The sequence below is a fragment of the Rhododendron vialii genome, chromosome 13a (genome assembly GCF_030253575.1).
Source record: "Rhododendron vialii isolate Sample 1 chromosome 13a, ASM3025357v1".
NCBI classification, from domain to species: Eukaryota; Viridiplantae; Streptophyta; class Magnoliopsida; order Ericales; family Ericaceae; genus Rhododendron; species Rhododendron vialii.
This window is the reverse complement of record NC_080569.1, coordinates 6874916-6897831: the sequence shown is the minus strand read 5'-3', so window position 1 is coordinate 6897831 and position 22916 is coordinate 6874916. Positions and strand designations below refer to the sequence as shown.

At 38.4% G+C, this 22916-nt stretch overlaps 4 protein-coding genes across 4 annotated transcripts; 3 read left to right on the top strand and 1 right to left on the bottom strand.

Annotated features, from left to right (window-relative positions):
- Positions 1-571: 571 nt before the first annotated feature.
- Positions 572-4634, bottom strand: LOC131314248 (U2 small nuclear ribonucleoprotein B''-like). The gene is made up of 5 exons (XM_058342769.1): positions 4454-4634; positions 3411-3583; positions 2177-2270; positions 1395-1477; positions 572-1012 (listed from the first exon to the last, which is right to left on the bottom strand). The coding sequence occupies exons 1-5, from the start codon at positions 4524-4526 to the stop codon at positions 737-739; spliced, it is 699 nt and encodes a 232-aa protein (XP_058198752.1). The 5' UTR covers positions 4527-4634; the 3' UTR covers positions 572-736.
- Positions 4635-12546: 7912 nt separating this feature from the next.
- LOC131314247 (short-chain dehydrogenase reductase 2a-like) lies at positions 12547-14523 on the top strand. Its single transcript, XM_058342768.1, has 2 exons — positions 12547-12702; positions 13448-14523. The coding sequence occupies exons 1-2, from the start codon at positions 12623-12625 to the stop codon at positions 14292-14294; spliced, it is 927 nt and encodes a 308-aa protein (XP_058198751.1). The 5' UTR covers positions 12547-12622; the 3' UTR covers positions 14295-14523.
- Positions 14524-19262: 4739 nt separating this feature from the next.
- LOC131314245 (wound-induced protein 1-like) lies at positions 19263-19991 on the top strand. Its single transcript, XM_058342767.1, has one exon. It carries the CDS (start codon positions 19369-19371, stop codon positions 19846-19848), a length of 480 nt encoding a protein of 159 aa, XP_058198750.1. The 5' UTR covers positions 19263-19368; the 3' UTR covers positions 19849-19991.
- A 1262-nt stretch (positions 19992-21253) lies between these two features.
- Positions 21254-21821, top strand: LOC131314244 (uncharacterized). Its single transcript, XM_058342766.1, has one exon. It carries the CDS (start codon positions 21380-21382, stop codon positions 21689-21691), a length of 312 nt encoding a protein of 103 aa, XP_058198749.1. The 5' UTR covers positions 21254-21379; the 3' UTR covers positions 21692-21821.
- Positions 21822-22916: the final 1095 nt, after the last annotated feature.

The window sequence follows — 22916 nt, the reverse complement described above, 5'->3', positions numbered from 1 at the left end:
ACCAGAGAGTCTATAAGTGGCCAATTCAACATAACTCTACCATTTTCAGTTCAAAAAAAAAGAACCCCTCCCATTCCGTTGGATTAGACAAGTTAACCAGTAATCCGGAAATAGTTCAACCATAGAGTTATGTGAATCTCGTACGTCCCGAAAAGTCCGCAGGGCAGCCAAAATTATACTAGAAACTGCAAAGCATCGCAAGAAAATGTATACTTTGGAATCACCCTTAAAAATAGCAAGAAAATGTATACTTTGGAATCACCCTTAAAAATAGCTGATACTTGTCCAAAATATCTGGATAGTATCACAGGGAGGTTGATCACTTACATAATAAGAAGAGAATAGAATGTCAAGATTCAACAGATTTTGGTATAATTTTGAAGGAAGATGATGGACATGGGTGGAGTCAAAGATTTTTAACACATAGTTTGAATTGACATAAGAAGTCTAATTTTGTTCTTGTTTTTGTCTTTTCTCATGTTATTTTACTCCAACAGAATACGTCCATGAAGATTGCAATCAGTTGGGGGTCAAACTCCGAACAAAATAACAAGGCTGGTCACAAAACAAATTTTGACTGTCAAAGCAAAACAGAAAAATGGAAAGCTTCAATAAAATTGTCAAAATGGAGTCTAATGTGACATTGACATAATCGATTCCTCACCTTGTCATGGCCATGGGAATGAGTATTTTATCTTTCAAAATCCAATCAACACTCACATGATGCTTAGCATAGTTACTTCTTGGCAAAAGCAATAGCCATGGCATTCTGAGCAGTGATTTTGAAACCCTGAAGGGCCTGCATGGCAACAGAGGACTGCACATCATCGTCAAACTCTACAAAGGCGATACCTGGTTTTGCTTCGATCATTCGAACTTCCTTGAAACCGGGATACTGTGTGAAGAGCAATTGAAGCATCGTAGTTGTCGTCTCATAGGGCAAATTCTGTATAAAAAGTATGTTATTTGGAGCTGCAGTAGCTTCGTGTGCACCTGGTTTCCCAAAGTTAGCCTACACATAAAAGGTAGCAGCATTTTCACCATAAGTTACTGTTGTCCCAAAGCACAAAGGAATCCACACGTAGTTGAAGTCTGTTAAGTACACACAATGAGAAGAAAGAAAAGAAATTTGAATGCATCTATATTAGACGGGTGAATCACATGGCAATACAATGCAACATATCATGTCCAATAGCATTTTGGAAACTTAATAATTGTCCATTTTAATTCACCTCCCTCGCCCAAAACCAAGAAAGCCTCCAACTGAAAAAACTGACAACTTGTGTGGATGCAAGCAAGGGTGTCTCTATGAGAGTATTAGAGACAGAGATAAAAAAAGATAGAAAGAGATAGAAGCAACTCAATAACATAACATCCAGCCATAGTGAACTTACAGTAGGGCCACCATTACTCTCAGCTCTTGTACCATTGGCAGTAGCGGATTGATGCGCTTGTTCAGAACGTCTCCTCCTCTCAGCTGGACATGCATATAAAAGTCAGAAACAAAAACTCAAATGAAAATAGTCAAGTCATAGAATAAGTTAGTCAAACAATGGAGAATCATTCCATCAGCAGCTTCACCTCTGCATTCGAGGTATTGCTATAGTCACAAAGATTTGTTTGGTACTACAATAATACATTACATACGTTTGCAAACATAATTTTCCACAACAGAATGGTCCCATCATCTTATCCAATATAATTATTAGTTAGTAGTAGTACTGCTGGGAAGTTGATTAGTAATTGTTACTTGTAAGTAGTAAGTACTGTACCCTAGATATGTTGTTTAGTGTATACTACTATTAACTTTGTGCTGGTAGAGTTACCCCTCCTCTGTTTATGGTAGGTATTACTCCTCCATTTCAAGTCATCCAACAATCATATCCTATTTCAATCTCATTGCCTGTATTCTTAACTACATCAGCAATAGAAAACCTCTTACTGATACCAGGCCTCTAGTGTTTTTGGCTTTTTGCTATGTAAAACGGACTACATAACTTCAGCATTTCAAAGACCATGGCCTTCAGATACTCCAATTTCACCTCAGTAATCTAAAAGTTTAACGAAATAGAAACATCTAAACAAAACACCAGTATGAGCAAAGGCAAGGAAGAAAGAAAAAGGACGAACAAGGAACCCAGCAGTAATAAGACCAAGAATTGCTTCCAAAACTCACCTTTTTCCTCTTGCTTCTTTTTCTTATCTCTTGGCACATAGGTTCCATCTTCTTTAGCAACACAATCCGTCTTTGTTTTGGCATATTGTATACGCTGCATCAAATCACGCACTCACCGTCAAATTACATGTCATAATAAACGAGATATATAGATAATTACGTAGCATATAAGATTACAGAACAGCAACTTAAGTTACCGTTAAGTGTAATAAGAAAAAATACCCCTTTACTGTTGAAGCAAAGGCACAATTTGGGGAATGGTTTGTGTTGCAGGAAAATAAACACACATAACATTGCTGCCAGCTTTTCAGCTAGATAACTTCTAGATTTTAAAAAGCGATCCAGCACTTATGGCATCGTGGCATGCATTCAACTGAAGGAGGCAATCTTCCCCATAGGACTGCAACTTTCCCTCTTCTGAGTCTCATACACCAATTACTAGGAACCATCTACAGATACCTCCGAAAAGACATGGGAGGTGGTAACTTCAGCTAAATGGAAGAGCATGGGATTAGGAAAGTGGGAAGAGATGCTAAGAGATACAAAAGGGGACATATAATTCATGGAATAACTCTAGTCTACCCATAACAATCCTAATGGAATAAAGGTCAATCACGTGAAGAATTCAAAACAAAGAATGAGTATACATCATAATTAATCAAAACACTCGCCAACTTGTGTAATGGCCACATGAAAACATGCATGGAAACTCTAGGAGCATATGCCACCGTAGACTTCATTCCATAAAATATCGGCGCTTTGTGTTGGGTCCTTGAGGTGTCCTTTGCAGGTCATGAAGTATTTTGAAGCCAAGTCGACAAGTATGCATGGTGTTATCCATGTTTCTTAGCCCATAATAACCCCCAAAAATCATCTCCCTTGCCAATGTAACCACAAAATTTACCCCTTCTTATACCCTTGGAAACCTAGAAATCACATAATTTCACTAATATTCAAGTTTCAGACTTTCAGCCAAAATCGATGACTTAAGAAGACACCAGAAAAAAGTGTCTTTATACTGTTGCAGTGTATTTGACCCTATCAAACTTCCACAAGAGAGTTAGCAGTGTCCTACATGAACATTTTGGTAGTAGAGCTTGGACAATCTGTCCAGACTTTCCCACCTCTCTTGATACTTAAGGTAACTTTGTTTCCAAAGTTGCAAGTTAGGATTACAAATCATAACAGGCACAAAATAAATGAATAACAATAATTTTGGGTTCTCTTCACGCACCATAGGTTTATCGTAAAATGGAAAGTTCTGCATCTGTCGAACTGCATTACTCGCAGCTGTCACTTCACTAAAAGCAACCCATGCCTGTCCACGAAGCTTGGCTGTTTTCAAGGCAACAAGGTCCAAAATTCTACCATATTGCGAGAACAGGGCATAAAGAGATCTCTTCAACTCTGCATATGGAATGATAGGTTAAAAAAAATAACAAGGTCCAAATCTCGGATATGGTTTATGTTAGTTTAGATGGATAGCTAAAAGCCTAAAACAGACAGTAGTTTTGCAGTATAGATAAAGGTATACACCCAAAAACTCATGCTTGGGGACATTAAACATCTATAATTTATGCACCAATTGACACTGCAAAAGCAGTCACAATTACCCACTTCTAAAACATGACCCTAAATAGGGCTGCAATCTAGCCGAGCTTTGACGTGTTTGAGCTTGGCTTGTTCGAAACAAGTCCACCTCGAGCTCAGCTGGAGCTTGAGTCTAGCCCGAAAAATCAAGCTCCAGCTTGGCTTGTTTATTATTATCAAGGTGCTCAAGCTGAGTTCTTTTACTACACGAGCATCTATAAATGACGAACCAAGCCTCTACAAATGAGCCGAGCTTTCTATAATGAGCAGACTTACAACTAACTAGAGCCCAGCTCTTTTACTAAACAAGCTTTAAAACTTAAGCTCGAGCTCGACTCCAAGGAGCCGAGCCTTGAGCTGCTCGCAAACAGCTCGGTGAATCATTAGCAGCCCTAACCATAAACAGCATGAATTGTTGCAGGATGTCTCTGTAAGCACAGAATATCCACAACTTTCTAAACCGAACTTCAATGTCTTTGACCAGTGAGTAAAATTGAAACGCATCAAAACCTAGTTCAATGAATTCCACCCAATTACAGAAGCAGTTGGCTTCTTTTAACCAAAATAGTGACCTAGATTATTCACTTTTTATGCGAGCAGTAAGTCAAGTTCTCCAGATTTCGTCCCTCAAAATAGATTCATGATCCGAACAACAAACAAAAAACAGGTGAGATTAGCAGAGCTTGCCTTCTTTCTTGACCTTCTCGTTGAGATTCTTTATGTATATAGTTTGATTAGGCGGAATATCCCCTGAGAGCATCGTCGCTAGCACCACCGCGCTTGTGTGTACGTGAGAGAGAGAGAGAGAGAGAGAGAGAGAGAGAGAATGGACGTTCAAAACTTGTGATTAGTTTTGAGCCCTAAATTCAAAACTCAGAGCCAAAAACTGGGCTTGTATTTTCAGGCATGTTACTGTGTAATATTGGATCATCATAACTGGGCCATTATCACATGGGCCTCCTCGTCACTATGGGCCTTTAGTTTCCATTAAACTTGGGGAAAATGAAGGTCAATGACGTGTTTTGATAATTAATGCCCGCCAATGACATTTTCAGCATTAACAAATGTTCTCAGCATGTTCTTGGCGGGTATTAATTGTCAAAACACGTCAAGGGCCGTCATTTTCCCTTAAACTTGCCATTGTAGTATAGTAAAAGAAAAGGTTGAGAAGATTGGGAAGAAATTAAATTTTGTGTATTTAGCTGCCCTTTGAGCCATGAATTGGTTAGGTAAGTCGAAAGGTCAACTAAAAAAAAAGAAAAGAAAAGAAAAGAAAAGAAAAGGTCAAATATTTTAAGTACTTAAGTGCGAGTTAGAGAAATATATAGGAATGATTCGCTCGCCCAGTAGATGAAAGACTTCCCATCGAAAGATCCTTTAAATGAGAGCTTTTTGGTGGGACAGAACCATATTTGTTGCACTATGTATCTTAATTTGGTGTAGCAGAATGTTTAGTAGTGTCCCCTCGGAAAGTTCTCTTATGCCACTCACAAATAAGCAACTTTACCTAATTGAGGAATCAATGTAAAATATTCAATTATGTATCTAAATTTTGTGTCGCAGAATGTTTATTAGTTTCCCCTTAGAAAGTTCTCTAACACAACTCACAAATAAGCAACTTTACCTACCCAACCAATTGAGGAATCATTTTAAGATATTCAAATTTGCAATTTCACGTGCGATAAATATTTTAATTTCTTTCTTTTGTAACCAAATGACATTAAACGCAGGTATTTATTTTTTTGTGTAACCGGGCAAGAAAATCATAGATACATACTAACACTTTAAGAGTTGGAAAAGGAGATTCAATAGTATACACAGGTGAACTGATAACAAACCGTCAATTATTTTGGTTAACTTGCAATTTCCTTGTACTTGCACAGCGTACCCAATTTTTGGACTGCGCTGATTCATTTACAAAAAGATCCCCATCTTGTATTATGATCCACTCATCTTGTTCTTTCAGAAATTCCCCAAAAACTTCAATTCCATAACTTTATTCCCAAGCTTTGTAACTTATTTTCTTTTCTTTTTTAATCTTCCTCTATGCTAAAGGTGAGCTTTATATGCTTTCTATGAAAAATAAGAATCCAACTTTGTAAGTCCTCCAACTATTCTCCTCATCATGCTAAAAATAGAAATCTCCATTCATAAGTTTTTGGCCCATGGAGATTTCCATAGGCCCACCGTTTGTAGTGGGTTTGTCTTTGGACAAACACAAACAAATATTAAGTAAGAGAAAACAATGAAAATTGAGGAATATTAAGACTTTGATGGCCCAATTAGGCTTAAAACATACTACTATAATGAATAAACCCCCATAAAACAGGCACTGATGGGTACTTCCAATAAGTGGGTGAAGCATTTAGGGCACAGAAATGGTCCACCGCTAATTATCCTTTTCATTTTTTTTAGCGCATGGCCCAAATTCCAAATAATAATAATAATAATGTTGGGACACAACACCAGCCACACACACCTATGTGTCACTGCATAATTGATGGTTGCAAAATAGTTTCAAAGTGGTGATGGAAAAGTAGTTTCAAAATGGTTGTTCTCCCATCACCAATCATGTAGGTAGGTGTGATTGGTGTTCTGGTAGCATTAATTAAACAATGCTAGGCAGTTGGTACACAATATTCAAACAACCATACTACATACACAACAACCAACCACAATCTTCTCACATACACGTGGGGCCAACCACAACCTTCTTACCAGGGAGGGGCCAGTAGAGGTGGTCGCCCGTGCAAGAAAAAAGAAACACTTCTATTATATGTAAAAAAAGAAAAAAATCCTAAGAAAGTATACAGGCTCGCCTCTGTGTAGAATTTTAAAAATATATATATAATAGTAACATTTGAAATACAATGATACCAACATTAATTACTATAGGCTAATGGCTACAATATAGCAAAAAATAAAACTATAGGGTTAATATTATGAATATTCAAGTAATAAACTTCTACCTTTCATTAGATGGGTTTAGTGTTTTACAGTTTTATTTTATTTTTTACTCTAAAATTTCAATGGCACACCAAATACGCAACCCCCCCGGCACAAACATCCCCAATTGTTAAGACTTCAAAGGCAATTTCAAGAAAATAACGACGAAGGAGAAGAGATTTTGGAAACCCTAAGTAATTTGGTGAAATTTAAGTTGTAAGTATATCTTTCCCCAATTGTTGTTCTAGACTTTTACTAATTCTTTTTTTTTTTTTACTAGTAAAATCAAGTAACATAAAAGCTCATGCACCAAATTCGTCCAGTTATGATGAATGAAAAAGAAGAAGATGAACAATGAAGAAAAATAAGACACATACATAAAGATTGTTCCCATTAGTTAAACCGATTAATGTATTGACGATATTTTGAGTTTTAATGTATTTACGTGATTATGCATGTGTATTTATATTTTTTTTCTCGCATGCACGGTCTTCCCTGCGTGGTGAAATTCCTGACTCCGTTCCTGCTTCTTACATATATGTGGGGCCAACACACAATATGTGTGTAGACCCTACGTGTATGTGAGGGGTTGTGGTTGTTTGTTGTGTACAACTAGACTTATTGATATTCAAACAGAACAATCTCACATGACAGTAAAACCTACATGTGAGATTGTCCACATGGGACAAAGTCCAACCCGTGAGTTCCACACCCGTATAAGATTGTTGTGGCTGAATAGTGGGTACATATCTTTATTATTCTAAAAAACTTGGCAATCTCACGGGGCAGGCCGGAAGAGAGGAGTCATGCTGCAAGAGAGAAATTTCTTGTGAATCTCCTAATCCTAACATGAATGCTTGATCGGACTGATATAAAAATAGTCGAGGTGCGTGTAAGCTGCCCCGACACTCCTGATCGCAAAAAAGAACCCAACTAAACTACAGTAATTAGGAACCCACACCAAATATAGCTTTGTATAGTTATCAAATTTTGTGACGGCTAAATTGATTGTATATGCAATCTTCTACTAGGAGTACTGCGTAGGGTGCTTTTGTTTTGTTTGCCTTTTGTCGTTTTCCCATTCTCTCAAAAGTAGACAAGTTTGTGGTCGAATGAGAAAAGCAACAATTTTTAAACGGCAGGGGATGTTTCCGTCAAGCAACATGGTAGCAAACAAAACAAAAGGGAGACGATTTAAAAAATGGAGTACAGTATAATGGAAAAGAGATTCGGAGAACAACGTAAACCAAAGTTCTAAAAGGAAGCTTCAAGAGCAAATTGAGCAATGGAAGCGAATTGTAAGGCGAAGCTACAAATTGTAGATGCGTACATTTATGTGTACACATGCATGATGCATACATGTAAAATTCTCTCCTTACTGGCATTTCTGGAAGCCATCTCCACGCTCGGGCGTGCGAAAGAGTTGCGAAGAGGACTTTAGAGGTTAGTCTAAAGTGTACGCAAACTCGCTCGAAAATTTTTGCATCTCCCCCCGCCCCGAAAAAAAAAAAAAAACATATAGTAGAATTTAGCTTATTGACTGTACATATGTTTTTTTTTTTTTTCGTAATCGGATCTCTAGGCCAGCTTACGCTTCGAGGCCCTGAAGGTAACGATTGAACATAACCCCCAGTGGCCCCAAGGTTTAGAATGGTTGGCCTCCATGAAATTCAAACATGTGATCTCATGGCCAACACTTATTGCTTTCTCATGCCCACCTTTTCAAACCCTTGGGGCTTATCTGTATATTTGGGAGTGTTTTGGCTGCGTCCCACTTGTGCTTATTGTCTTATCTCGGCTTTGAGGCGTTTTAGGTGTTGGGTTTGTCCTTTGGGGGTTCCTCTGGTTTGTATCTTGTCAATCAAGGGTTTGGGTCTCAAATGGGCACTTGTTGCATTTTTCGTTGCTCCTGCCTCCCTTTAGTCTTTGTTTTCATTTCAAAGATGAATAAAATTTCCTTTTTTGCCGCTAAAAAAAACCCAATCCCTTGGGGTTGCTTTTGTACGTTCTAATTAATTAGTTATTTTTTTCATAGTGGGCGGCATTTCATTTTAGACGGTCAATCCGAAAAGCTCAATAGAGTTGGTTATTTGGGCCATAAACTAACAATTTTGTCTAACACGTAGTTATTATTATTCATTTTTTTAAGAAAACAGAAACATATCATAGATAGCAAATAAGCAGTACAACCATAAGAATACAAATCATACAACCAACCCACAGATGTAAAGTTGGTTTTTAAGGAGGGAAAGTGAATCAAGTGATTCATGTTATGACACTCAAACCATCTATTTTTTTAACAAAATGGTAATAGCTTCATTAAAGGAGGGAGGAATCATAATCTAAAGAAATTTGTTGAAATGCAAAAGGAAGAATTAAGGAAAAGGATCCATGCGCTTGATGACTTTGAGGAATAGTTTATCTCGGAGGGCGATGTTGATCTCGATCGAGATGATGCCTCTCTCTCTCTGGCCTTCTGATTTTCGAGTTTGGGGTGTTTTGCTTCCTGCTTTGCTCGGTTGGTTTCGTTTTGGGAGCTTCTTTTGGTCAAGTGTTTGTTGTCTTGGAGAGATAGCGGTGTAGTCTTTTGCGGAAGTAGGTGAAGGTTTTTTTTTTCCTGTTAGGGGGGATGGCGCTTCCTTCCAGGTCTTGGTGGTTCTGTCTCTGTGTCTGTTTGGCTCTTTGGTTGTTTGATGATGGGGTGTGTGTGTCGAGTCTAAGGCTTGCTTAGGTTTTGGATGTTTTATGGTGGTTTTTGTGGTTTTTTAGGTGTTCAGTTGGCATCTTGCCTTCTTTTTAGTCTCGGGTGGTTTAATGCCGGTATGCCTTTGATCCTTTAATCTTTATAATCCTTTATAAAGATTAATAAATTCTTTTTGTTTAGAAAAAAAAATAGTACAAAAGATAATTACCTAAAAGTAGAATTTGTCCTTAATCAAATAGACTCAAAATTAAAGCTTCAAAGGAGTGCAACCACCTTTTCAGGTACACACACCCAGACTACAACTATCTCTCCTAGCCAACTATATACTACTAGAATTTAACTTCTTGTACTTTTTTTTTTATAACCGGATATCCGGGCTAACTTGCGTGCACCTCGACTAATTTCGGAGCCCTGAAGATAACGACCGTGCATAACCCTAGTGGCCCAAGGTTTTGATGGTTGGCTTCTATGAAATTTGAACATACGACCTCATGGTCAAATACTTACTATTATTTTCTCATGTTCAATTTAATCGTGGCTGGTATGGCATGGAATTATTTTCTCATGTTCACTTTGATCGTGGCTGGTATGGCATGGGTTCACTCCTAAACAAATCTGACTCTTCATCCTCTTCAAGCTCACCACCATCCACTTCAAGCTCATCCTCTTCATCAGAAATGCTCTACTTGTCCTAAAATGACCTAAACCAAAAAAGAAATCCCAATTCATCGGACCTTTCAATCCAAATTAGTTATTTTTTCGTAGTGGGCGGCATTACACTTTAGACGGTCAATACCAAAAGCTCAATAGAATTGGTTACTTGGCCCATAAAACAACAATGTTGCCAACACTTAGTTAATTACATATGTAGACAACTAATACAGATGTAAAGTTGGTTTGTAATGAGGGAAAGTGAATCACGTGATTCATGTTATGGCACTCAAACCATATATCTACGCTTTTTTTAAACAAAATGGCAATAGCTTCAATGGTAAGAAGTAAGAGTACAAAAGAAAATCACGTAAAAGCAGAATCTGTCCTTAATAAAAAAGACTAGAAAGCTACTCCTAAAAAGGAGTGCAGCCTTTTTAGGTATTCGCACCTAGACTACTACTATTTCTCACTACAACACGAAAGGCTTGTAGCGAAGATTTAGTTTCCTCGCTAAAACACCTGATTTCCTCGCAAAAAAATTCCTTGCCCGTTTTCGTTGCCTAAAGATCGTTGCAAAAAGTATTTGGAGAAAAAGTATTTCCTCACCTATTATGACACAATTGGCGAGGAATTTTTCCTTGCTGTAGTTTTTCCTTGCTAAAGGAAAGTCACATGCACTAATTAGCGTTTAAAAATAGAATAAGTGTTTTTCTTTTTTCTTTTTTTTTTCAGTGGAATTAGCGTTTCTCAATATATATATATAGCGGAAAAAAAATTATATATATATATATATATAAAGAGAGAGAGAACGATTTGGGGCGATCCCGCCACGCGATTAAAAAGGCATCCTCCTCCTCTTTTTACCAACAAAAGCAAAAAATTAAAAAGGGAATTCTCCAATAAAATATTGAAAATCATTACCAGATGCAGAATCTCGCGGGAAACCGTTATCCCCAAAAATTAAAATAACAATACAAGATCAAGAAGTTGGGCTTTTGTTGGTTGGTTCAATTTTTGCGTGTGATATAAGCTTCATATATCACATAAGTTTTATAATGTTTTTTAAATAACTTTTCATATAATTCCTGCTGCATGCTACGTACTACCAGAATTTCTAATGATACTTTTGAATCGATCTGTCCATTGGCCATGCGCGTATGTAACAAAGAGATTGTTTTATTCGAGGAAGAGTCATAAATAAAACAATCACGGAGGTGAGCGATCGTAACCATCCTTTTCAGTTTTAAATGGTCCGAATTTAAATAAAATTTTCATAAGAAAGAGTTAAAAAAATTTTATTTAAATTTGAATCATCCGATACACTTTAGACGCAGACAGTGGTGCTTCGCAAAACTCTTTTCCACATAAACAACTATAGAAATGATTTTCTCCGTAACGAATCCATCATATTAAAAAAATAAAAAAAAGTACTACTATCAATCTTGAGAAAAAGCGAAAATCAAAATAAAAACAAAACAAAAGGGGCAGTTGTGTTGCGTCTATTTCCTGTCATCCATCAAAACTAGGGGTGTGCACGGGTCGGGCTGGGTTCGGGTAGGGGTGTGCACGGGTCGGACGGGTCGGGTTCGGCCCCGAACCCGAACCCAACCCGACCAGTCAGTTAATACTTTTTTCGGACCCGAACCCGACCGAAGGAGGGGGGTATCCGTCCGTGTGACCGATTTTTTTGGTCGGGTCGGGTCGGGTCCGACCAAAACCGAGGTAAAACTATATGATTTTGTGCCTTTTGGTCGGGTTGGTCGGGTCGGGTAAGAAAAAACAGCACCCCGAGCCCCGACCCGAAAACTGATTTTTTTGAAAAAATGTACCTGTATCCGATCGAACCATATGTTCGGACCCGCCCGAAACCCCTCGGGTCGGGTCGGGTCCGTCGGACTTCGGTTTTTTTGCACACCCCTAATCAAAACCAAGGAAGTCAAAATCCCTTTTCGTTATCAAGTTTTTCCTTTTCTTTTATACAGTACTATTTGTCTATTAATGTTTTTAAAAACAAATCTGCATTTTCTATATCGAACCGTATACGAATCTACAACCCGTAGAGGTTTTTGAGACTCTTGGAAATTGATGTAGTCCATATTTTCATATTTTTTCGATTCGTCTCGTCAAGATGAACGATTAATTTCAAAAATTACAACGAAAAGTTAAGCAAAAAATAAAAATAAAATATCAAAATAAATTTCAAGCTTATAAGTTTATAAGAACGGAGCCTAAATAACGTGTGATGGCTCATGGACATTTCATTTCAAGTAGATGAGGAAAGAAAATATATAGAGAAAATGTGTGCTTGAGGGGCAAGCGAGCTTTAGGGTAAGGGACATTACTAAGAAAGTTCTCCAAAATTCCACTGATATTTAAAAAACAGTAGCTTGCTAGCCCCCACCACCACCCTCGATATGTATCGCTCTCACCTTTTCGGATATCTATAAATCGCTTCATTCCCTCCTTGCATTTGTTCATCCTCACCCATCAACCTAATTGTTTAATTTAAACATTCTCTCTCTCTCTCTCTCTCTCTCTCTCTCTCTCTCAACATGCCTGCGCAACTGATGTATGAGGAAACCCTCCAGCATGTGATGAGCAGCAAGGAGAACACCCCTCTTTTCCCGAAAAGGTAGTATATTAATGAATGAATACATATATAAGTTATATAACGATAATAATCCAATTTCTAGGTGAACTTTCGCTCGCATAGATTAAATTCAGAGCCTTGAAGTTAACGACGGAACGTTTCACCCTTTTGTTTGTTCTTTTCTTCCTTTTCAATTTTTTGATATATACTTGATTAAAATTATTACTCCTATAAGGCTATAACGGTTGACGATCGAATGGTTGCAACAAAGATTTGATCAACTAATTTGACAGAACTAATCATGTGCAGTTCTTAGCTGTCATGTTTGCACTTTGGTATCTCAACCTAATATATGGAAGTTATTAACGTTATTTCCTTAAACTTCTTTTTAGAAAAACAAACACAGCTGATCATAGAAGTGCTACCAACCAAAAACTTCATGCCACCACTACATCTACATTCCTTCTAGATTGGCCCACTCTTCATCACAATGAAATAATTAATGCAATATTTTTTTTCTTCATATAACCGGATTTTCGAGTCAATTTACGTGCACTTCGACTAATTCCGAAATCTTAAAATTAACGACCGGTCAGGCAAACCCTCCAAGTGGCCTCAAGGGTTTGGAATTATGCAATATTGTCATAGCGGACATTCTATCTACTTCTCTTTTAAAAAATAAAAATAAAAATTGTGAAGATGAGAGAATATTTGATCGATGTTTATCTCATAATTGTGCAATTAAATTAACTATTTTTCTCATTGCAAAACTTTTTAATTTTCGCAGATTGGAGGGAAAAGTGGCAATCGTAACCGGCGGTGCTAAAGGAATAGGGGAGGCCACAGTAAGAATCTTTGTAAAAAACGGAGCAAAAGTGATAATCGCCGATATCGACGATCCAAACGGCACCGTTCTAGCCAACGCATTATCCCCCTCGGCAACCTATCTCCACTGCGACGTGACCTCGGAAGGGGACATCAAAAACCTGATCAACGCAACAATCTCCCTCCACGGCCGCCTCGACATCCTCTTCAACAACGCCGGAATCCTCGGAAACCAGACGAAGAGCAAGAAGAGCATCGCCAGCTTCGATCCGAACGAGTTCGACAAGATCGTGGCGGTGAACGTCAAGGGGGCCGCACTGGGGATGAAGCACGCGGCGCGCGTGATGGTGCCGAGAAGGAGCGGGTGCATCATCAGCACAGCTAGCGTGGCGGGAGTCATGGGAGGGCTGGGGCCGCACGCTTATTCGGCGTCCAAACACGCCCTTGTTGGGTTAACCAAGAATGTGGCTTGCGAGTTGGGGAAGTTTGGGATTAGGGTTAACTGTATTTCTCCATTTGGGGTGGCTACTTCCATGCTTGTGAATGCATGGAGGGGGTGTCACGAGGAGGAGGAGGGAGGCGAGGGGACGGCGGTGGAGGGTGGATCAGGGGTGCCTGGGGTGGAAGAAATGGAAAAGATGGAGGAAATAGTGAGAGGGATGGCTAATCTTAAAGGTGTGACACTGAGGGGTAGAGATATAGCTGAGGCTGCACTTTATCTTGCTAGTGATGAGTCCAAGTATGTGAGTGGTCATAACCTTGTGGTTGATGGTGGGTTTACCACCTCAAAGGACTGTGTAGGTTTGTAGTAGAGTTTCATTTTTATCTAACCGGCCATTTAATTTTAAAGTTTGGGAATGTCGAAAATAATTAATATGGAAATATATTTTTCCTATCGAACTCATTTCACTCACTTTTTTCTGTATCCCTCGAATCTTATTGGTCTGCAGAAGTATTTTATTGCTTGGATATGTGGCCTAATGGGCCAATAAAATCCAGGAAGACAAGCTATAAAAGACCCACGTAAGTGATGATATATCACATCTTTGCATTGATCGGTGGTGATTTTTATTTTATTTTTTATTTTGTGTGATCACCAGTGGTGTTGGCATCAATGTGTAACTTTATTTTCATGTGACTCAACAATTTGGGCTCAATCGATTATATTGTTGGCATACATGTTATGAGTGAAAATCTTGCCAAAATAAAGTGTGTTAGTGTGATAATATCTTTAATTGCTAGTGCGGATATTTCAAAATGATTCCTTCACATGGACAGAAATGTTTTAGGAGTACAAATCAATAGATGCATAGGTAGCCAATACAAAATTTAGTCAAAGCAGGAAACTTCCATTGACGATCGATCAATATATTCTTGTATAAAATGTATATTAATCCCAATTAATTTAAAATTGGTAATTAATTTAAGCAGGAATACAGATCATAGCTAGTCAGCGCGCGGCCACAAAAGTTACTACAAGTATTCTCCCGACACAGAAAGCAAAGGAAAAACACTGGAAAGTCACTTATGCTGTATCATGGTACCCACACTAGGTGTCAATTTTAACTTTCTCTGTAATAGAATACATGGAGGTTGGTCTCCAATCTACTCTCTTCATTGGCCTAGACTAGATCAGCTTTCGGAGAATGTGCATGCATGGAGCCTGGAGATCTACTTATGGAAACTTTATCTAGTGCCCCTCGGATGTTGTGGTGGCATGGTGCTTCAGATCTCTTTTCCACCACACATTAATCAGTGAGGAGCTCGGAGTAACAGATCTTTCGGATCGTGAGAAAGGATAAGAAAGAAAGAAGAGCCATTTTCTCACCCAATCTTACTATTTTTGTTGTTGTTGAGATTTAGATGAAAAAGTCGAAGAGCCACTCAAAATAATTCATTTTTTGTATTTTATATTCCAAATGAGTGATTTGGCCAGAAACCATAATAATGAAATTCCTCAATAGAAAGGAGGATGTGAGTGTGCAGCCTCATCCCAATGCAATGTCTTAGGGGCACTAAATAACCTCTCCTACATAGTATTATGTTACAAACCGTTCATTTGTAGATCATAATAGTAAAATGACAATAAATTGGAAAATTGATTTTGGCACTCAATTTTTCGATAATTACGTTCTAATATTTGATTTTTAATGTGCGAAATTCACATAACACAATTTTTAAAGCACGCTAGAAGACAAGTTATGATGTGTAATTAACTGTGACAAAATTATTTTCCAAAAATTTGCCAGGTCCGATTATTGCAATATGGCACATCACATTTGTTTGAGAGAAAAAAATAATAATCTATTTCAAAATGCAATTTGTCATCGACACCTATTTTTTTGCTTAAAAAACACGATAAAATTATGTCACTATAAAAATGAAAATCGAAAAATGAACAAATAAAACTATCAAAATAGCTTAAGAATCACTTGTTGGTGGGCTTTATATATGGACCGAACAACGTGGCACAATAATATCCTTACTACTAGACTGGATTGGCCATGTGAATGTGTCCACACTCCATCCAGAGCCATTGTACACATGGAAAAAACATGGAAACCAACAAAAAAATTTATTCTGATTAATCATACACGAAAAAAGTACTAGTTAAAATTAATTAAAGAAATGCAGTGATGGCAATATTAAATGCATTACTTCAGCATTAATTTGCAATTTCAAACAACTGGAAGCATATATAGAGAACAAATAGTCAAAATTGTTCAATTTTTCTTAAATTTCAGAAAATATACTGTAATTAATTGTTGGAGGAAATTAACAAATGCTTGTAGGTGGAAATTTAAAAGTCTTGAAGATGGTAGACAGTCGCATTACACTTGTTGACCAAGAGGCTGGAAGCCTGGAAGCTAGGGGACAAGTAGTCAAGTACACGTTTTTCACCCAATAACTAATTGTCAAATACAGTAGATGGGAAAAAATGGAAAATAAAAAAAAGTGGGTAAGTCTGATTTTAAACAGAATTTAATTTAGTAATTAGTAATTAATTAGCATTAAAACTAATGTAGGCATGGTTGTGGAGACAGGGCAGCAAACCACGCGTGCAGTGTTCAATAATTTACGAAACTATAAACTAAGTACTACTATAAGGTTTAGTGTAACACAGATCGATAGGCGTATTTGCTTCTCCAAATAGAACTGGAAGAGTATTAGGTCATGAGGTAAACCTCCCCAAAGGGCAGGCCATAACCGTTGGAATTAACAATGACAAAACATGATTGATGATCAGTTCATTGCATTATCTAACCTAAACTAATCTCTTGTGGGGAACAATTCAATATCTGTTAGCGGGGACCGCTGGAGCAAAACTCCGTGCGTATTGGCCATACGAGAGTTGATAGTAGCTTGGACGTTTCAAACTTGAGAATATCTAGAATAACAAAAAAGTCCTGAAAAACATATCAGCTAGATCGAATACTTGTTTTCCTGTTAGTATGGTTAATGTCGCGGGATACCAGGTACAGTTTCAAATTTATCGATAGTAGTGTTGTTTTTTAACGCCAAAGAATCTTGTATAAAATACACATTTATTTAAAGAAAAATAAATTTATAGTGGTCCGGCTAGTATTGATTGGTACCTTCCGGTATCGTCCATTATTGACCGACACTAGAAGGGAAAAATAAATTTAAGAGTAGTCTAATATTTGACTAGTACCAATCTGTTTGAGCCAGAACACAATTAAATTAAGGTGTCACCAGATTTGATCAATTCCGGCATGACAGAGGATTCAAAACCTTGGAGCAAGCTTTTAAGTCTCGGGCACTGACTACCATGTTAACTCGTTAGTGTTTGCATATCACTCCTACAAGTTTTCAGAACAGCCATCTTAATTGGCAATTTAGCTTCTTTAGCAATGTGAAATACATTTGCCAAAACATATCAACTCGTGAAACAAGATCCGGATGCATTTGATGTGGTCCCGAAGATCTGAACATCCTTGTATTTTTTTACATATGGTCGCAGTTAAAAACACCATATCCAATTTTTTTATCCTTTTCTTTCAACAGATGCATTTGTTTTAATCAGAAAAACAGGGCTTCCATGATCTTTCGAGATCTGCCTCGTACGTTTGACTTTTTGTCCATTAGTAATTTGATTGATTTTTTTTTTCCAATATTATATACATCAGCGAAAATTAACGGGATGTTAGTATTTTAGTTCACAAAGGATTCAGAAATTGTCCATAGCCCTGAACGCCAAACCACCCCTCGCGGGGCTCAAACCATGCCTCCACTAAAGGAGGCGTACCAACTGAGCTAGGAGAGTCCATTACCTCAGGTTGTTTACAAAAAATTATTTGGTGGTCTTGGAGCATCACCACATGATGTCCCGATATCTTTATCCACCACACATTTTTTGTAGAGTTTGGGAATCAATAGTATGAAAATATATGATGAATAAAATTATTGAAATACTACGTAACGGTGCCCCGAGACCACTGAATCATTAATCGTGGTTTACACAATTGCCATCAAAGACTAGCTACGGTACTATACTCTTTTATCAATGCAAATTTAAAATCGAATCTCTTACTTAAATAGTACGAGATTACGAGCTATCTGGTGCAGAGCAGAGACCGTAGCTTCCCTAGATAAACTCGCATATGTTAGCTCAATGCTTTTGATATACTACTATTTGTGGTGATTAATGGTTGCTAAAAAACAAGATCATTTTTTTATAATGTAATTAGGATATTTTTGGTCTTGTAAAGGGCGACTTCCAATGGTTGCATCATGTTTTTTTAAAAGCGTTCAAGTTTTATACGGATCATCCGTTCACATAAAGTTGTTCAGACAACCAATTGTAGACTGACACATCACCTAAAATCACCGTGCGCCACTATATTTAAAAGCCTCATACTTGGGTTAAATATTAAAAAAAAAAAAGGCTTATGCTAACTTAACCATGGTTTCAACAAACTCTGGGTTTCTTCAACATTTAAAAAAAAAGAAAAACTAACTCTGGGTGCCCGCCTATAGTGATAGAGCAAGAATGGAGAAACCGAGCTTACAGAGAGAAATTTTTTCTTGACAATGCATTGCCGTTTTTATATTTGCATTCCCTTTGTGTACCATATATAATTATACTGACATTTTTATTTGGTAATTCGAATACTAAAAGCCATAATTTAGAATTTTTTTATTTAAGATAAATTTAATTAATAATGCCATTTGTCGTCAAAAAAATGATGTCATTTCTCCCACACTGTCCAAGTCATTTAATTTACATTAAAAATAATACAAATTTAATTAAATGGTCTTGATTTGAGAGTTCAAGTTCTATACGGCGTTCACACAAGGTTGCTCGGACTACCTCGAGACATCATTGGCGCACTCTCACTCTATTTGAAAGTTCCATGGTGGAGCTAGGAGTTTTATTTAGTAGAGATTGAACTTACAAAGATAAATTTTCGTCGACAAAATAAACTACACTGTCGTGATTGTATTTTCTTTCCTCCCGTCTACAATAAAGTACGTAGTTGTGTCCTTTTTTTTGGTAAATTGGTATTTACCAAAAGAAAGATCACAAGTGCAGAGCGGAGATTGAAAACGAAAGCAAAAACCATTTTGAAGGATTATATGAGTAAGCTCAGAATGCTATGGACAAAAATAGGAAAGAACAAAAATAAAATGCCGACAAATGCCAACTGTTCATCACCAATAGGCAATAACCTATGCCAAAGAACCAGGGACGGGTCCCACTGCCACAACATAATCTTCCATCTGTTTGTATAAATACCACCCTCTCTCCCATGCACAAGAATACTAACAAACCAACTCCAACTCACATATCAATATCCCACCCCATTCCAGTGGTCACCTTCTCCAGTCGCTCCAACCCAAGCTAAAAACCCCCCCTTTCAAATGGGAATCCACGGCCACCACCTGCCACAACCACCGTTGCCGGAGTCCAAAACCCGCAGAAACACCGTCCGGTCCCTCTACAAGGCCCTGGCAAGAGGCAACCTGAACACGGTGGGCCAACTCCTAGATCAAGAGCTGGAATGGTGGTACCACGGGCCCCCGAATTGCCACCACATGATGCTCATGCTCACGGGGAAGTCGAAGCACCGCGACTACAGGTTCAGGCCTCGGAGCATCACCACCGTCGGGGAGCTGGTGATCGTGGAGGGGTGGGAAGAAGAGATCATGAGAGCGTATTGGGTGCACGTTTGGACGGTTAAGGACGGCCAGATCACCGAGTTTCGAGAGTATTTCAATACGTGGCTTACCGTGATTCTTCAAGTACCGGGCGAAGACGGGAAGGAGAATGTGAAGGCGTGGCAGAGTGAGCCTCAGCAGCGGCTGAATTGGTCGTTGCCTGATTTGGTTCTAACTGTTTGATGTTTGTATTGGTATGATGAAAATTGTTGGGGTCTTGAACTAATTAACATAGTGAACTATGCATATACATTCTAATGGTAGTACATTATGAAGTTTGGGATAAGGTTCCTCACGACTTGTTCGTTATGGGTCTCAAAACTCCTGTGCACAGTCCCCGATAAATTTTCTCTATTTATCTATCTCCACTTATTACCTTCAAAACTCAAACCGAAGAGGGTTTTAATGTTTCAATCAATGGTGCTTGCAATACTGAAAATCCAAAATGTTTGATCCAATCAATAATACGAGTGAGGTAGATCTAAGGAAAGTCGCGGCATCAACATTGACATGGATAAGTTGTTATCAAAACTTTGCACGAAGATTTCGACTTCTTCATTATCGATCCATTCTAGATATATAATCCTCAACATATAAGCCATAACAAAATTAAAGTTATGAGATCTAGTAATATATTTTCCTAGCTAGTTGTTAGCATAGGGACCAAATAAAATTAAAAGTTCATAGTTCAAGTATAAGACCATGGTCAAGAATAGCATTGCAATTATCTTGTTCTTTGTTACAATCGAAATATATATATAGCTCACGGTTCAAAATATAGAGGAGCAATTGTCTGGGTTCAAAATATGGAAGGGATTAGTAGTACGTCGATCAGCTATTATATACAGCAATGTACAAAACAATTGCCAGCGGACTAGATTGAAGTAATCGTCAATCAAAGTAATCTACATTGGCATAATCGATGATCTCTCTCAATAGCCAGATTGAAGTGATCGCGAGCATCATTCATCGCAGGAGCGGTTGTACGTATTTCATGAGAGACTGACAAAAGAATTAATATTTACTTCCTACGTGTGAAATAAAGTTTGGGGACAAGTAGATTTTGCAAATGTATGGAGGCTTATGAATGATTTCCACTGGAAAAAATTGAAACAGAGCGAAGAGAGACACATATTACAGGAACTATATAGTATATTCAAAAAATTGTCTCCAAAACCATATAGTTTGAGACCAAAGAAGTAGTTTGGTCCCTAGATAAGGGTGTCGCAAGTATTAGATTCAAGAGAGAGTAATGGATTGCTGAGACGAACGGCTCGGATCGCGTACTACAGTGTCCCTGTATCCCCTTTATACCACCGCGCCTCCTGTTAAGGGTTGTTATGGTTTTAACATCTTTTTCTATGTTATATTACATTGTGCTCTTAACTTTTCTTCTATTATGTTGCATGGTAGATTGGGGTTGGGGGGGGGGGGGGGGGAGAGGTGGAATTTTCAGGCCATCAAGCCCAACAAATGACAACTGTTCATCACCAATAATCTTTGACAAAGGCATTTGAGATGGGTCCCACAGCCCCAAGTTTGTTTCAACGTTCTAGAGTCCTCCATCTGTTTGTATAAATGCCCCACCCTCTCCCACATCTCCCATGCACAAAAATAAACCAAACAAACTACTCAAACGACGTCACAAATCAATTGCCATCAGTACCAGTAGTCACCTTCTCCAGTTACTACAAAACCCTTAACCTAAATTTTCATGATGGGAATTCACAGCCCCCAGCCATTACCGCCGCCGCCGCCGTTGCTGGGATCCAAAACCCAAAACGGAAGCACTGTCAAACCCCTCTACAAGGCCCTAGCAAGAGGCAACTCGGACACAGTGGCCCGACTTCTAGACCAAGAAATCGAATGGTGGTACCACGGCCCCCCAAATTGCCATCACATGATGCTCATTCTCACGGGGGAGTCGGAGCACAGAGGCTACAGGTTCAGGCCTCGGAGCATCACCACCGTCGGTGAGCTCGTGATTGTGGAGGGATGGGAAGAAGAGATCATCAAGAGAGCGTAATGGGTGCACGTTTGGACGGTTAAGGACGGTACAGTCGCTGAGTTTCGCGAGTATTTCAATACGTGGATTACCGTGATTCTTCAAGTGCCGGCTGAAGATGGCAAGGAGAATGTGAAGGTGTGGCAGAGTGAGCCTCAGCAGCGGTTGAATTGGTCATTGCCTGATTTGGTGCTAACAGTTTGATGTGTTTGTAGTGGTCTTATTGTTTGGAATAATTGACATAGTGAACTGTGGAAGAAGAGAAGCATATGTGAACACATTTGTGTTGATATGCCAATAAAACAAGGAAATTCACATCCATCTATCTTATATATATCTAACTATTTATCCATCCTATATACTAATTAAGCACATACATGACGAATGATAATTCAGTGCTCTCGGAACACCACCACACATTGCCCTTTGTCCATCACCCACTTGGTTGTGGAGCTCGTATCATTGTGTCGTTGAAAAGGACACCGGAACACCACTTGATGGTGCTTGAGAAACACTTCCGTATATGACACAAGTTCTTTCTTCTTCTTCTTTTGGAAATTTTTGTACAAAATCTCACATCAATCCACTTCGACAACTGACGCTCTCCCCCTCTAGTTGTTTTCGAATTAAAAATATATATATTTCAAACTTTTCCTCAAAATTCTCCTTACATTCAAACTTTCTCTTTTAATACAACTAAGATATCGCATTTAATGTCAAATCGTGCATCGATAAGAATAAATATCATTCAAAAAAAACATCTTTTTTCGTGCTCCAGACATAATATGAGTACCGCGTTTGTATTTTTATATGCATGATCTCAACTTCGATTCGATTCAGAGACTTGCTTTGTTGCTTGGAAGCACAATAGAAATGCTGTGACTTAACTTATTTGGAGCATCTCCAGCCCTAACTCTAATATTTACTCAGGATTGAATAAAAATCTGGATAAAAGCTCTATTTTATGTGAACAACTGTTACAAACTCCAGCCCTTCGCTCAAATGTTGAACGATTCACCGCCGTCCTCCGCCGTTGCCGCGTGTCAACATCGTCTTCATCTGATCAGATTTCACTCTTTGGTGCCTCCTTTAACGCCACTAGCAGATCCACCGGCAACCTCTACAGTCCACACCATGACGAATGCCAACTGGAGATATTTAAAGACCCTCAATTAATCTAGCTTCTGTTATCTTCGCCGAAACCTTTTCCAGCTTGTGCGACTACCGGAAACCACTGCCGACCACC

Coding starts and splice junctions, on each gene's coding strand:
- LOC131314248 (XM_058342769.1), bottom strand. CDS start 4,526: ATGCTCTCAGGGGATATTCCGCCTAATCAAACTATATACATAAAGAAT. Junction 3,584..4,453: donor CGAGAAGGTCAAGAAAGAAG/GCAAGCTCTGCT, acceptor TTCCATATGCAG/AGTTGAAGAGATCTCTTTAT. Junction 2,271..3,410: donor CATTTTACGATAAACCTATG/GTGCGTGAAGAG, acceptor GATTTGATGCAG/CGTATACAATATGCCAAAAC.
- LOC131314247 (XM_058342768.1), top strand. CDS start 12,623: ATGCCTGCGCAACTGATGTATGAGGAAACCCTCCAGCATGTGATGAGC. Junction 12,703..13,447: donor ACCCCTCTTTTCCCGAAAAG/GTAGTATATTAA, acceptor TAATTTTCGCAG/ATTGGAGGGAAAAGTGGCAA.
- LOC131314245 (XM_058342767.1), top strand. CDS start 19,369: ATGGGAATCCACGGCCACCACCTGCCACAACCACCGTTGCCGGAGTCC.
- LOC131314244 (XM_058342766.1), top strand. CDS start 21,380: ATGATGGGAATTCACAGCCCCCAGCCATTACCGCCGCCGCCGCCGTTG.